The 14698-nt window shown below is 53.6% G+C and overlaps 1 protein-coding gene across 3 annotated transcripts in view; it reads right to left on the bottom strand.

Moving 5' to 3' along the window:
* Positions 1-10410, bottom strand: part of SLC38A10 (solute carrier family 38 member 10) — a 42557-nt gene extending 32147 nt beyond the window's left edge. For all 3 annotated transcript variants that reach the window (XM_082680029.1, XM_082680030.1, XM_082680028.1), the window contains exons 1-5: positions 10026-10410; positions 7286-7403; positions 1718-1763; positions 817-910; positions 470-613 (exon numbers count right to left, since the gene is read on the bottom strand). In XM_082680029.1, the coding sequence (XP_082536155.1) occupies positions 470-613; positions 817-910; positions 1718-1763; positions 7286-7403; positions 10026-10124 (501 nt within the window). In that variant the 5' untranslated portion in view covers positions 10125-10410. The remainder of the gene's footprint in view (positions 1-469; positions 614-816; positions 911-1717; positions 1764-7285; positions 7404-10025) is intronic.
* Between the last annotated feature and the right edge of the window lie 4288 nt (positions 10411-14698).

Raw genomic sequence — 14698 nt, forward strand, 5'->3', positions numbered from 1 at the left:
GGAAAGGAGGGGAATGGTCACTGGGCTGGCCCTCACAGCCAAGGGACGCTGGGAACACCGCCGGGTGCTTGGTCTTCTAAGGAAAGCCCACTGCACAGATTCTCACGTTCTGCTCCCGCAGGACTGATCAGGGGCTCAGGCCCAGGGGCTCCCACTGAGGGCCTCCCAGGCTTGGGAGGAAAGGGGCACCCTGAGTGTCAACTCCACGCTGTATCCCACCCCCAGCCTGTGATAAACACTCACTGGAAAACAGCTGCTCGCCCCCTTGTGACAAAAGGCTGGCCTCCTGACTCCTGGCCACAAACCCCATATGAAAGGTCTTTCGTGAACTGAGGAGCATCACACTTTCACTCCCTGCCCTGGAGGCCTCCCCTCCCCTGCCGGCCCTGTCTATCCACCGCGCCCCTGTGGACGATTCTGCAGCACCTTCCTGTCATCCTTGGAAGGCAGCTGGCAGCCCAACACTCACCACGAACATGAACACGGTGTAGAAGATGAGGGCCATGGCGCTGAAGGACTGGATGGAGGCCATCATGTTCCTCTGCAGGCTGAGTGGCAGCACGATGCACAGGGACACTGCGAAGAGCAGGAGCATGCGGAAGGTGCCCGTGACCTGCAGGGAGCGCCAGGCGTTGCCCCAGTTAATCCCTGGGTTTCCCACCCAGAGCCCCGGAACTGACCCAAGGCCCTTCACCACACAGCATGCTGGCCTCGGCCCCCCTCCCACTACCCGTCTGAGATGTGGACTTAAACAGTGTCCCTGGGCTGCCACGCAAGCAGCCACAAGCCTTCCAACGCACCTGCAGATGTCCTTACCTGAAACCCAAACAGCCGAGCAAAGAAGTTGGACCCCAAGTCGCCAATCACAACGTAGAAGGCGATGCAGGTTCCCAGCATCAGCCCAATCATGCTGCAAGGAAGGCAGGCGCGGGCTTGAGAGCTGAGCACCAGGGTCCCGGGGAGCCCCAGACGTGCCCCCATCCCTGCTGGGTGACCGCTGACACGCAACAACCCAAGGGAGGGGCTGAGTGGGAGACGTGGTATCAACATTCAGCGGTTTACAGGGTTTGGCTGTGGAGTTTGCTATTTTACTCAGAATGAATATTGAGTAACACTGAACTCTTCTTTATGTGGCATTACATTTTTCTCTCTACAGGAGGTTCTAAAAGTTCTTTCAGGTGCTACAAAAATGCACTGTGATGTTAGACAAGTTAAAAGAACAATCGACTGCTTTAGAAAAGGTTATCCTTTTCAGTTTGCAATTCCCTAATTTAGAAGCCTAAAAGTGCAATTTCCCAGCCATTTTTTCATCTCATAAAATTTTACTCCAAAGGGAGAATATGAGTTTAATGCCACCTTTATGCAACAGTGTCCGGGGCAGGGGGCGGGGTGGGGGGTGCGTACGAGCTTCAGGAACAGAACCAAGAGATGAAGTGCAGCCGTGGGAGCGCCCCCTCGCTATGTTCCCTGGGTTTTCCATTTTTATATTTTTCTTAGTAAGACTTAAATAAGGCTTTCAGCCTTGACACTAATCATTTTAAGAGTACAATAAACTGAACTTTCAGCTATTTAGTAAGTAACACTTCAGAGAAATATTTTAAGCTATGAACCAATCCGCATCTAAAACATACGGCTCATTGTGTAACAATCCTCCAGTTTCTCTTTGGCCACAGGTGAAGAACAGAGAGAATTACCCCAACAGAATGGCACCACCTACCTGGTCTCCACCAGCATCTTCCCTGCTTTTCCGTAGGCGTGCAACGCTAGTGGGCGGAGGGTGGGGGAGAAAATGAACGGCTCAGTCCAACAGTGGGAGAAGCACATCAGTAAAAATGTTACCAATAAAAGCTGTGAAAGGCAATTTGACAAAAACCTGCACGTCTGGAGTTCCATGGATGTAAAGGGGATATTTTATTTTATTTTATTTTATTTTATTTTGCGGTACACGGGTCTCTCACTGTTGTGGCCTCTCCCGTTGTGGAGCACAGGCTCCGGACGCGCAGGCTCAGCGGCCATGGCTCACGGGCACAACCACTCCATGGCATGTGGGATCTTCCCAGACCGGGGCACGAACCCGTGTCCCCTGCATCGGCAGGCGGACTCTCAACCACTGTGCCACCAGGGAAGCCCTAAAGGGGGTATTTTAAAATCTTGGTCCCATACTCTTTTTCAGATCTACCTTCAACAAACAAGAATCACAGCAAATAAGAACAAAGCCAGTGTGGGTTGGTTTTCTCACACACAAAAAAAAAGGAGAGAAAAGAAAAGGAAAGAAAAAAAGACAAGAAAAACGATCCCAGCGAAGTAACAGTTTATCTCTGGGCAAGCCGGGCAGCTGTGAAGGAAGCTGAAAGAGGCCTGCCTGGGGCAGGAGCTGCACAGGGGTAGGGGGTGCCCAGGAGGGCTTTCAGCCTAGCCCCAGTACATCTGGTTTTCACAGCCACACCAAGGGGACCTGGCTAAGGGCCGCTATGTCTCCTCTGTGATTTCAGAAGAAAATCTCAGATGTGGTACTTTGGGACAGGACGGGACAAGTGCATTCGGGCCTGCCCCCACTTGCCCTGCTGGTGAACAGTGCGTCCTACAGCGGAGAGGAGCCCCTCTGCCCTTCCTTCCTGACAGTGGAGCTGCTTCTAGCAGAAGCGAGATTAAGAGCTGACTCAGCAGGTCCCTCCCAGGACCTAACAGTGGCCGGGAACCCCTGTGTCCCATCCCCACAGTCCAGCAGGACGAGAGCAGAGAGAAGCTCTGGTCTCCCAGGAGCAAGCAGAAGGGGGTGCGTGTGACAGCACAGCCCCAGCTTCCTGCCCCTGTCCCTCCCTCACACAGCGCCAGGGCCACCCAGGAGACTGGGAAAGTAGGGAACATGAAGGCCGACTGATATGAATGAGTCCAAAGATGCTTGTTACTTTCAAATTACTTAGGAAAAGGCATGACACTGCCAAAAGCAAGAGAGCGTGGCACCTGACCCGGGCTACACAGCCACAGGGCAGGTGGCCTTGAGAAGCAAAGGGGGTCACTCTGCTGGGGAGGTCACTCCAGCCTCCCAGCTTGTCTGACTACTGCACAGACACTCGCACCTCAGGGTCATCTAAGACACAGAGCCCGGTGCCCCAAACGTGAAGGTGCCTGGGGCCCAGCCATCCCATTCCTTTTCCTTCTCCAAAAAGAAGCTGAGCATCTCAGCGTATTCCAAATGCTCAGAGCACCCTGCCACAGAAAGTTCCAGAACACACCTGCATTCTGGACAGAGGAAGCTAATGTTGCTCCAGGAAGCCAGAGGTCAAGTCGGGAGGTGGCACCTCGTCACCCAGAAAGACTCGACTGGTTCCTAGAACGACACCCTCACAGGGCTGCCCCCAAGTTGCTGCTTGTGCTGAGACGGCCTGTGGTTCCAGCCCCGTTCTCACCCTTTCCTCACCTGGGCCAGCCCCACACACACCCCACCCACCATTGTGTCCATCCCTCAGTAACCTCTAATCCCGAGTCACAGATACAAATATCTGGCAGCCCCCCGGCCCTCAGCCTCTTGCCTGGCAAGCCGGGGACTGCCCTCCTGCCCCTCTGGGCCGGAACCACAGCACCAGACCTGCCCCGAGAGGCTGGGAGGAGTGTGCGGGGTGGTCTCTGAGAAGGTGCGTCCCTTCCCCACGCTCCTGGGTCGGGCCTTCCCTCTCCATCTGTGATAGGCTCGCTGCGGCTCACGGGCCAGGCCTCACGGGGGCCAGGAGCCGGCACTCCCACCAGGTGCGGAGCCAGGACTGGTGTCAGGAGGGGCTCTCCAGTCTCCCCGGAGACGCTGGCTCAGCTCGTCCTCCTGGGGCCATGGCCTCGCTCATGGCTCCATGGCCGCTGTGCACACAGAACTGACTCTTAGCCCGCCTCGTTGAGTGTGGGACCCCAGCCCCACTCCCATACTCACCACCCACAGTCCAAAGCCTCCTGCCCGGCAGGCAGAGTGGGGAAGCACGCAGCAAATCGTGCTGTTCAAGCTGAGGGTGATGACCTCAACCCAGCCCTCCCCAGAGCCAGGCCATCCGCCAGGGGGTGATGAGCATTTGCTGGATAAATGAGGGGTAGGGGGTGCAGAGAATCCTGGGTGTTAGAAAGGTTGGTTTTACGACCCTCATTTCCCAAGCCAAGTATCCACAGGTACAGGTCACGCAACCGCAGACAGGTAGGGAGGGACATGTCCTCTGCAGGCCCCACCCAACCCATGAGCGGGCAGCAGGCTGACCAGGGCCACAGAAACCCAGGCGGGCGGTTGACAGGACCACAGACATGGTGCCAGAGCATCTGCTGCGCACAACTGAGCACTCCGAGGTGGCGGCGAGGCCCGGCCACCCTCCTCGGGCAGGGCCCGGGTCAGAGTGGCCTCGAGGGGGCCACGACTTCTAGGGGCAGTTGACTATCTGACATAGCTGTATATCTTCTGAAAATGGGGTTTGAAGAGTCCACTCAAAAGTAGGCCATGCAGGGCAAAGGAGGAGCAGGTAAGAAGTGGACCAGCCCATAAGCAGCAAACAAGACACCACAAAAACACACACAAAACACCAATAAAAAATCCACCAGTGTTTATTTCCCCAAACTGGCAAAGTTCATTCTCCAGCGATGCCTACGCACTGGCCAGAGCGGAGTGAGCAGAGCTATGGTTATTTCCAGGGAGGGACCAAACAGAAATATCGCAAACTCAAACGCTAGAAAACCACCGACCCGTTCCTCGGAGCATGGACAGTTTAAAAAGGTTATTTGTTCAAGCTGCGACAGCCTTTCTAGGAATTTCCGCACCATGGCCTGCACTGTCTCCAGGTCTGTCCATCTCCTTGACCCCCACCTGCCTGATGCCCATGGGCCCAGCAGACAACATGTGTTGGGGGCTCCGTTGACAGAGACTGTATTTCCCCAGGCCCGAGGCACGAGGATGCAGTGAGCACTCTCCTCCTGGGCCACCTTCTCTGGCTGCAGCGCAAGCTCTGGGCCAGGAGAAGGCAGAGGCCAAGAGAAAGGCCTGCAGGCAGCAGGAGGTGGCTCAGGAAGTGTGGGAGGGTTGCTGGCCCACAGGGTCCGAGAGATTCCCATCTCTTCCTGTCTAGGGCTCCTTTCCAAGCGGTGGGGCCTGTCCATTTCTGAGACTATGCCAAGACAGAGCCAAGATGAAGGGCAGCTCATGCTGCAGGCTGGGCCTGGGGGACTGTGGAAGTTCACACAACTGAGCCATCTTGTTTGGTACCAAAGACATAACCAGAGACCACTGGTGGTTTCTGATCCTTTTTGCTTCTAGCAGTTAGAATTGGGCTGCAGTCACCACAAGCAGTTAAAGGTAGAAGCCCCAGCCAGCCATGCAGAAGGGTGTCCATGGATAGTTTTCTTCAATCTTTCACAACTAGCCAAACCAGTTTGCCTTCTCAGGGACTTTCTAAGAATACTCAGACAGGCAGCTGTCAAAAACCACGGCCTGCCCAGGCCAGGGTCACCCATCCTCTTTCAGGGCACAGCCAAGCACTTCGTGGGATGTCTGCTACAGGAACCCTCAGTGGGGAGAAAGAGTCACCCTAAAGGCCATGGCCCCACAGACGGAGGAAGGAACCTGCCCAGGAGCACATTTAATCCCAAGTAGAATTTGGTCTCATGTGTGGGGTGGGGCAGGGCGCAAATTTAGCTGATAAATTTCACTTCCCCAAATGACTCCAATAGCAATATAAGAGTCTGACAGGGACTTCCCTGGTGGCGCAGTGGTTAAGAATGTGCCTGCCAATGCAGGGGATACGGGTTCGAGCCCTGGTCCGGGAAGATTCCACATGCCACGGAACAACTAAGCCCATGCGCCACAACTACTGAGCCTGTGCTCTAGAGTCCATGAGCCACAACTACTGAGCCCACATGCCACAACTACTGAAGCCCGCGCGCCTAGAGCCTGTGCTCTGCAACAAGCGAAGCCACCGCAGTGAGAAGCCCACGCACTGCAACGAAGAGTAGCCCCTGTTTGCTGCAACTAGAGAAAAGCCTGCACACAACAACAAAGACCCAATATGGCCAAAAATAAATAAATAAATTGATTACTTTAAAAAAAAAACTTAAAGAATAAAAAAGGTCTGACATCACCATTCTCATCAGAACGGAGAGAGAAGGAAGCAGCCCTTCAGTTTTGAGGTCAGAACAAATGTAAGTACCTCCATGCCAATGCAAAGTAGGCAGACTGGAAGGAAACCAGAGGTCACGCTGCCAAAAGCCCACATGTGGGGCCTGCAGATGTTTTTATTTTGTTTGGCCCCTGGAACTCTGCACACCATTTCCTCTTGCTGCCTCCTCTCTGCCGTGAGAGCTGTGAGCTGAGGGCCCAACCAGGCCCTCCACGAGTGGACGCAGCATCCTGGCCACACACTAGCTGGAGGGTCAGAGACTTCCAGCCAGAGGACAGGAATTTTCCCTAGAAGTGCTCAGGGCCGGCTCCTGAGACCACGTGCATTGGTATTTCAACACCCACACCACGTATCCCCAGAATGGAGTGCAGAGCTGAAAGTTCCGAGGCAGTGGAGAGAATGCAGCCTGCACACATCACCCTGAGGTGGGCAGGAGAGTGAGGGACCCTGCCCTCAGAGCCAAGTTTCCCAGGAAATAGTCAAACTGAAAGGAGGCGGAAAGCACAGCCTTCTCTGCCTCGGCTGAAATCAAAGGAAGCAAGAAAAATCTAGAGGAAACGAAATTGCAACTAACAACAGGAAACAGAGGACGGCACTGAGGAGATGGTGACTTGCTCCCAGCTACAAACCCGAGCCCAAGGACAGTGTGCCCATGGCATTCAAAGTGGGGATGTGCAGCAAGATCCCAGTCAGGCAGCTCGGAAGGAAGGTTCTGGGGACTCTTGGGCACAGGAGCGGAGGCTGCTGAGGCTGCCTGAACTGAGAGAGGGCTCTCTGTGTGGATATGCATAAAGGGGAGACAGGAGAATGAGTATCACCTCAATTTTAAAATGTGTGTTGATGTTAACAGTTTTTTTTAAATTGCATTAAATTTTAAAATAAGAAACTGCTGTTCAAAGGAATAAAGAATAAAGTGGAAGAAAAGTAATTAAAAGAATAAGACCCAGGGACTTCCCTGGCGGTCCAGTGTTTAAGACTCCATGCTTCCAATGCAAGGGTCACAGGTTCAATCCTTGGTCGGGGAACTAAGATCCCACGTGCCGCATGTACGGCCAAAAAAAAAAAAAAATAAGGCCCAAACCACTGCACTTCTTAAGAAGGTACTGAGAAAGGTCCAGCGCTCCCTGGGGAGGCGATGCACTCACCCAGGCCAGCGTAGGTCCTCCGCTTGCTCAAGCTGGCGGCTTTCACCAGGAACATGCACGACTGGTGTGTCATCCAAGAACAGAAGACCAAGAGCAGGGCCCCCAGGACGATGCCACACTGTAGGGTTGGGAGAGAAAGAGATGTTAACAAAATAAAGCTACCCGGCATCTTTACCTCTCACACTGAACAGCATGTGCTACGACCAACAGCCCTCCCCACGGCCCCCGCCCCCTAGACACGAGGCCCCAGCTCTGTTTAGTTCCCGTGCCTATGGGCAGCGGTTCCTAGCATTAAAAGGACAATTTCCTGGATGTGGTGGCCACAGGTTCTGTCCAAAGACATAAAGCCTGTGCATGACCCCAAAAGAGCACCAGGGACACTGGTTCCTTCCCAGCCCCTCCCAGAGTCTCAAGGAACAACAAGGGGTTGCCAGTCTCCCCAGTTCCCTGCAGACACCCTACAGCAAACCACCTTCCAGCCACTTGGATCAACAGCTACGAGTGATAAACACATTCTGGAAGGAAGAGATTAAAAATGACATTTACGCCTTTCTTATAAGTTAAACAGACACTCACCATCTGACCAGCAATTGCACTCCTAGGTATTTACCCAAAAGAAATGAAAACATGTGTTCATGCACAAACCTGCATGCCAATGTTTACAGCAGGTTTATCTGTAATCCAAAAACTGAAGAAACAACCAACTGTCCTACTAGCATCTAGCAGAGCGGAACGCACACACAGCCCACGACCCAGCTCTCCTGCACGCAGGTCACCACCCCACAGAATGCGTCCACGGGGTCAAAGCCTGTGCACAAGTTCCAAAGCACTCCAAATAGGAAACACCATGCCTGCCTAGTAAAGGTTAAAAAACAGATAAATTGAGGAATGCTAGCCAGACATCGAAATGTACCAACATGACCCATTCACGTAAAGTTAAAATCTGGCAACACTGACCTGTGGTACTGGGGGTAGGAGGGGGACCCTCAGTAAGAAGGCAGGGCTGGAGGGTGCTGGCAATGCTGTGCTCCTTAAGCTGGGAACTGGCTACATGTGTTTGTTAACGTTAGGAAAATCCATCAAGAGTACACCTAAAATGTGTCCACTTTTCTATACGCATGTTACACTTCAATAAAATGTTAATTCTTTTGGAAAAGTACCCAAATTACTAAAACCAAACAAACAAAAAATGCAAACCAAAACTTTTTTTAAATGACCTGGCTGCCAGATCAAAACACACATCTCCAAATTGCCCATTGGCCTCACATTGTGTTCTGGCTGACGGCTTCTCACGGAGAAGATGCTGAGAGATGGGTGAGAGTGTCCTAACTCAGCCAGGCCCTCAGGGCAGGGCAAACCACTTCCAGGTCTTAGCTTGCATGCAGACCCCCACCTCTAAGCTCTTCCCCAGGCAAGTCAGCCTGGCCCATGTTTAAATGCTCTGGCAGGGGCCTCGTGCCCAGCACATGGCAGATACTCAAATCTGAATCACCAGAGCCCTACCATGGTGGCACTTGACAGACAGGCATCAAGGATGACAGCACTGCATTTACAGACGCAGGACCAGCCAACTACACATCCCAGGATGCAGTTCTGCGCCAGGCAAGTCGCAACGCACGCTGGGACATGTAGTCCTTCCAGAAACAGAGGTGGCCGGCTCACACTGGGATTCACATACCGAGACACAGATGTTGCCCCAGGGCTTCTAGAAGCCGCCAGCGTGGCCTTCCACATAGGCCTGCAGTCTCTGTCCTCCTGCCAACATGCTCACCAATCAAGTCAGATCAACCACTCACATGGGAACCATAAACTCATTTTCTTTCTTTTTGCTAGTTTTATCCAAAAGATGCTAAATATGAAAAATGCAAAGTCTTAATCTAAAACTAAACGACTGGTGCCCATTTTCAGTTCCAAAATGTCCATCTTATTTTCACTTTTTTCCACCTATTTGGTTTCATCATATAAGACTGGTCTTTGAAGCCTTGCTGGCCACCTGTTCTTCTCTGGTGTCCCACTCCTCCTCCCCCAGCCTTAAGCAACCCAGGTAGTGGACAGCTCCTGTCCTAGGAGGCAGGTGGAGCGGCACCTCCACCGTGGCACACAGGAAGCTAAGAAGTTCATTTTTAGGAAAGAGGTTACCCAATTTGATAATTCCATCAATTTCCCTTTTCTAACGTACCAAATGCCTGTCTATTTGTGAATTAAACAGAAGCCAAATGAATTCACACCTCAAAAATGGTGTTTCAAAAAAAAAAAAAAAGGTGAGTTTCTTTCATGCAGTATTTAATGTTGGGATGACACCAATTTTTTAACATTTCAGATTTTTTCAATCAAGGTAACATTGGCATACAGTGAAACGCAGAGATCTTAAGCGTACACTCTGGAGAATTTAGTAATCACCTTGTAACCAACATCCCAATCTAGTTCCAGGGCCTGGGGGTTTGACTTGTGTGCTTCTGAATACAAGTGCAGTCAGGTCAGAGTTTTAAAAAATAATAGTAAAGAAAAAGAACACTGAATCCTGTGGTCACTTTCCATTTTTGAAGGATCATTTTCTTTTGCTACACTTGCACTTCGGTCTGTTATTAATTGTGCTTAAGTTTTTCACTGAGGAAATTCCTTCGGTTTCTCTTGCAGTCCCGAGGCGGAAGAGCTGCAGGGCCGCCTCCCCCAGCCCTAGTTCCCGTGAGGGGATGAGCCCGGGGCGGCGAGGGCGGCGACCACTGCCCACTGGACTCACCTGTTTGAAGCAGAAGGGCATGGTGAGGACACTGACACCTACTATGCTGTTCACTATGTTCGTGATCAGCCCCCAGTTGGAGGCGGCGGCCGCAGTCATAGCGTGGGGGCTGGGGGCCCGGGAGCCCCAGTCCAAGGCGCCGGGACGACGGCGGGGCGCGAGACCCTGAGGGGAACGGGTGGCTGCCTGGAGGAGGCGGCCTCGCGGGAAGGCGGCGGGAGCAGTCAACCTCCAGACCCCGCCAGACCCCGCGGTCGCCTCATGGCTTCGTTCCCCGCTGGCTCTCGCTGACCACCCGCGTGTCCCCACGCCCAGACCCAGAGCAGCCGCGGGGTGCCAGCCAGGAACACCTCAGCCCGGCTTCGCAGCCCCCCTGGCACACACACTTCCGCCTTCCGCGGGCTCCGCTTCCCGGAAGTGACGACAAGGAGGCGGGGCTCGGGCAAGGCGCTCAAGAGGAGAGGCGGGCCTGGGTGGAGCCTGCGGAGGCGGGGCCTGGGGAAGGCGGGAGGGCGAGGCCTGGGGGCGGGGCTTGACGAGGCTCAAACCAATGAGAGGTGGGGGCTGGGTCTGCAGGCTAGGGCATGCGGGGCGGGGCCGGGCGGCCGCTCACCTGTCCCAGCGCCCCGCTAATCCTCCTGTGGACCTGGGATCCTGAGCCGTGTCTTTCCGGGCCTGGAGCACAAGGAACTCGACCCTGAGAGTTCCATTGTCACATACATATGGTATCATCAGTTTGGCCAATATGGTGAATAAAATGGAATCTCACTGTGGTTTTTAATTTGTTCTGCCTAATTACAAATGAGGTTAATCATCTACTCATATTTTTACTGTCCATTCACATTTCTTCTTGAAATGCTTATTCATTTTTGCCCATTTTTCTAATTAGCTGTTGATCTTACGAATTTTGCGTTCTTTCAATGTGCTTAGTAAGTAGCCCTGTGTCCCTCAATTGGAGTTTGTCTGATGTCTCCTCATTATACTAGTTTTTCATTGCTGTCGTAACAAATCACCACAAATTTAGCAGCTTAACCAACACAAATCTGCTCTTACCGTTCTGGGGGTCAGAAGTCCAGAATGGATCTCACCGGACTGAAATCAAGATGCGAGCAGGTCGCCCCCTTTCTGGAAACTCTCGTTCAGACTCCATTTCCTACTCATTGGGTGGCTGGCAGTATTCAGTTCCTTCGGGTGGTAGGAGCACGGCCCCCGTTTTCTTGCCAGCTGAAAACTGAGGCCCGTTCCCAGTTTCTAGAGGCTGCATTCCCTGGCTCATGGCCCCCTTCCTCCAACCTCAAATCTGGCAACAGGGTGAGGGGGTCAGCTCCCTCTCGCTTCACATCTCTGACCCAGCCAGGAAAAGTTTTCCAATTTTAAGTATTCAAGTGATTAGATTGAGTCCATCCGGATAATCCAGGATAATCTCCCCATCGCAAGGTCTGTAACCTTAATCACAGCTGCAAAGTCCCTTTTGCCATGTAAGGTAACATATTCACAGGTTCCCTGGATTAAGGGGTGCACATCTTTGTGGGGAGCCAGTATTCTGCCTACCCACACCCATGATGAAATTCAAGTTACGTTTCTTTGGCAGGAATATCATGGATGTGCTGCTGCGTTTCCACTGAATCCTATCAGGTGCCGGATGATTTTGATTTGTCCCATTACTGGTGATGTTCTCTCTGATTGCTTGATTAGATAGTTACATTAAAGTTACATCTTTCTCCTTTATAAAAAATGAGTGGTTTGTGGGGAGGTACTTTGAAACTAACTGTCCTTCTCCTTGTCAAACTTGCAACGTACTAATGTATCGATATCACTGTGGTTTCCTATTGTATTCAATGGGTTATCATCCATTACTATCACTAGTTATTCTGATGCTCAAATTTCCCAGACTTGGACGGTGAGAGCCCCTTCAGCTGGCTCCTGTGTCCTGTGCTGCGTCCCCATCATTCTCTGAGCACTTCCTTGCTTTCCTGCACAATTAGATATTCCTAGCTCATCCTGTACTTTTCCAGAATCAATCATTTCTCCAAGGAGCCCTGGGTCGTTCCAGTGGGAGACTAGTCATAGAGACCAAGATCTGGGCCCTGGGTGTGTGCTCAGCCATTGGGATGCCACTGCTCCTGGTCCCTCAATGGACAGAATTAGAAGACACATGTGTGTACCACGCTCACATACAGGTTTCTTCCAACGTCCATCTAAGTATATTGAAAGCCACACTTTCACAGCAACATCGCCAAATAACCCTGAGGGTCCAGGTCCACAGCGTTCATCTTGGTATTCTCCCTTTCCTTACTTGTAACGCCTGAGTTGATGCTCCCCCACCTCACTTGGGCTCCAATACCCTCCCCTGGGCTGCCCCACCCCCATCCCGGACTCCCTCTCTTTCCCACTCTGGTTCTGAGTGGCCTCCCACCTGCAATTCCCACTGACACAGTCACTCACCTTGCCCTGCACCACCTAAAGGTTTAGGGACTGAAGTGTAAAGCAGGGAAGGGCAGGGCTGTAGCTATTTCTGAACCTACACCCCCTCCATTCTTGATAGCGACACATGAGTTCAATCAGCAGAGCTGACAGGACACCACTGTTCCATGGGAGCTTTCTGGAGCACCAAGGCTTTGTGACCTGGCATGTTAATGAACCGCTCTGAGCCTGTTCTGGGGCACCTGGGGCGCCCATCACTGAAGTGGCAGCAACTTTCCATTTGGTCGCTGGAGGTGACAGCCATGGGCACCAGCGGGGGAAGGAGGGGAAGGGGGCTGGATGAGGGTCCCAGCTCTGGAGGCTGGCGACTTAGGTCGTCAAACAGAGGGGCATGCTGACCCCACCTGGCACGTCTGTAGTGAGGAGAAGGATCCTGTTTCTCCCACACTGGGGTGGGGGGCTGGAGGTGGTGCCTGCTTTACCAAGGGTGAGCCCCTCTACCACCTCCTTCCCCTTCCCCTCCCTCTCCCCCACCTCAGTCCTCACCAGAGAAATGCAGGGACCCAGCCTGGGTTAAATCCACATGAGAGCTGTGGCTGCTTCAGAGAAGGGCTCTTGGAGAATGTGGCCTGGGCCCCAGGAGCTGGTGGTAAGCAGAGCCAGGGCCATGGAGCTGGCTGTGCCCTGGCTACCAGGACACTGGATCAATCCTCAGTGTTTTCAGGTGTAAAATGGGGCTGATGACCCTGCTCTCCGATTCTCTGTGAGGTCACAGGTATAAGCCCCAGTGAGGGCTGGTCCCTTCTCTCCTGGAGAGCATCATTGTTTTACGGCAATCCTCTGCTTTTTCATCTGTGTCTCTAGCTTCTAAACCAGAGGCATGATGGGGGGCCAGGAAGGTCCCTTGGAAATGAATACTAGGGGCCCTGGGGGGGCTTGAGCGTCAGGGACCCTGGCATGGGGTCTGGGCTTTCATCACCCCAGCAAGCAGGAGTTAAATGTTCATGCCAGCCCAGTGGCTGAACTGTCCAGATATCCAAGTTCCCATCCCCCTCTCTGGTTGGGTTCTCCCTCTTTCAGGCTGTGTCCGAGCAGAGCCTGGAGGCTGCCCTGAGCCCAGGGAGGTGGCCGAGGGAAAGAAGAGGGAGCCCAGGCCTGTTAGGCCCCTGGCCCTGACTCCCTGTACTCTCCTCCCGCTGTTTATATAACCCCAGAGCCATAAAACTGACAACAGGTCCAGCAGACAGGAATGGATTTCATTTAGCATCCGCTGGGCGGGGTGCAATTAGATCACATGCTTGGGGGAATCCACCAACCCCGTCCTACCGCCAGGCCTCCTCCTCAGAGGAAGGGGCAGTGCTGGAACCACGTGGAGTGACTGCATTCACAGGGAACCTCGTGACTGCCGCACCCCCCGCCCCGCCTCCTGGCCCCCCACACACACTTGGCCGTGACCTTGGTTTTCTGGGTGGGGGTGGTCAGGTCTTAATGAGGTGTGAGAGGAGAGGGGAGGCCCTGGTGTTTTCCAAAGTACGTTTGCTCAGTTCATTTCATAGGCCCCTTTGTGTTGGGAGAGGGGAGCATGTGAGGTGGGGAGGCAGGGGCTGGCCCCACTGTGGCCTGGAGGATAATGATTATGTCCCCTCCTCCTCTGTCAGGGGCTGCCCAAGTTGGAGATGCCTGGGGAGCTGCCCAGGTGCAAGGGAGCTTCGCTGGGGCTGACAAGGGGGAGCTGGGTGGGCCACCCTTAGCCCCCCACTGAGTGGGCCCAGTTTTGAGAGTCCATCCTTGGCCCCAGCCCCTAAAGCCACGGACCAAGGGTTTTTCCCAGATCTCAAGCTGTTGGTGACCAATGCTGGCTCGGGCTCTGGGAGGAGGGCTAGGGGCCAGCAGCCCGGGAGAGGAAGACAGGAGAGGAGCTGCTCATGGGCACCTGGGCTGAGTGGGCCTGGGAGAGCCTTGGGGGCCGGCAGGGTCTTCCAGGGGTCTTGACACTGGTTCCCTCTGCCTCCAGGGGCCTCTGTCTGGAGCAGGGGCAGCCATGAGACCCTCTGTTGGAAAAACCACAGACTAACCATCCAGTCCTCCAGGGCCCCCCATGCAGGTCCCAAATCTCTGGAGACTGGGAAGGCCAGAAGCCCAGGAGGCAAGCAGACCCTGTCCACACCAGGGGCCAGGCCAGCTGACCCAGACCTGAGGGAGACCAGTAGCCAGCTGGGCCAAGGGTAGACCAGGTCTCCCCTCCTCAG

This window comes from Grampus griseus (genome assembly GCF_964374135.1).
Source record: "Grampus griseus genome assembly, chromosome: 20".
Classification (NCBI taxonomy): domain Eukaryota; kingdom Metazoa; phylum Chordata; class Mammalia; order Artiodactyla; family Delphinidae; genus Grampus; species Grampus griseus.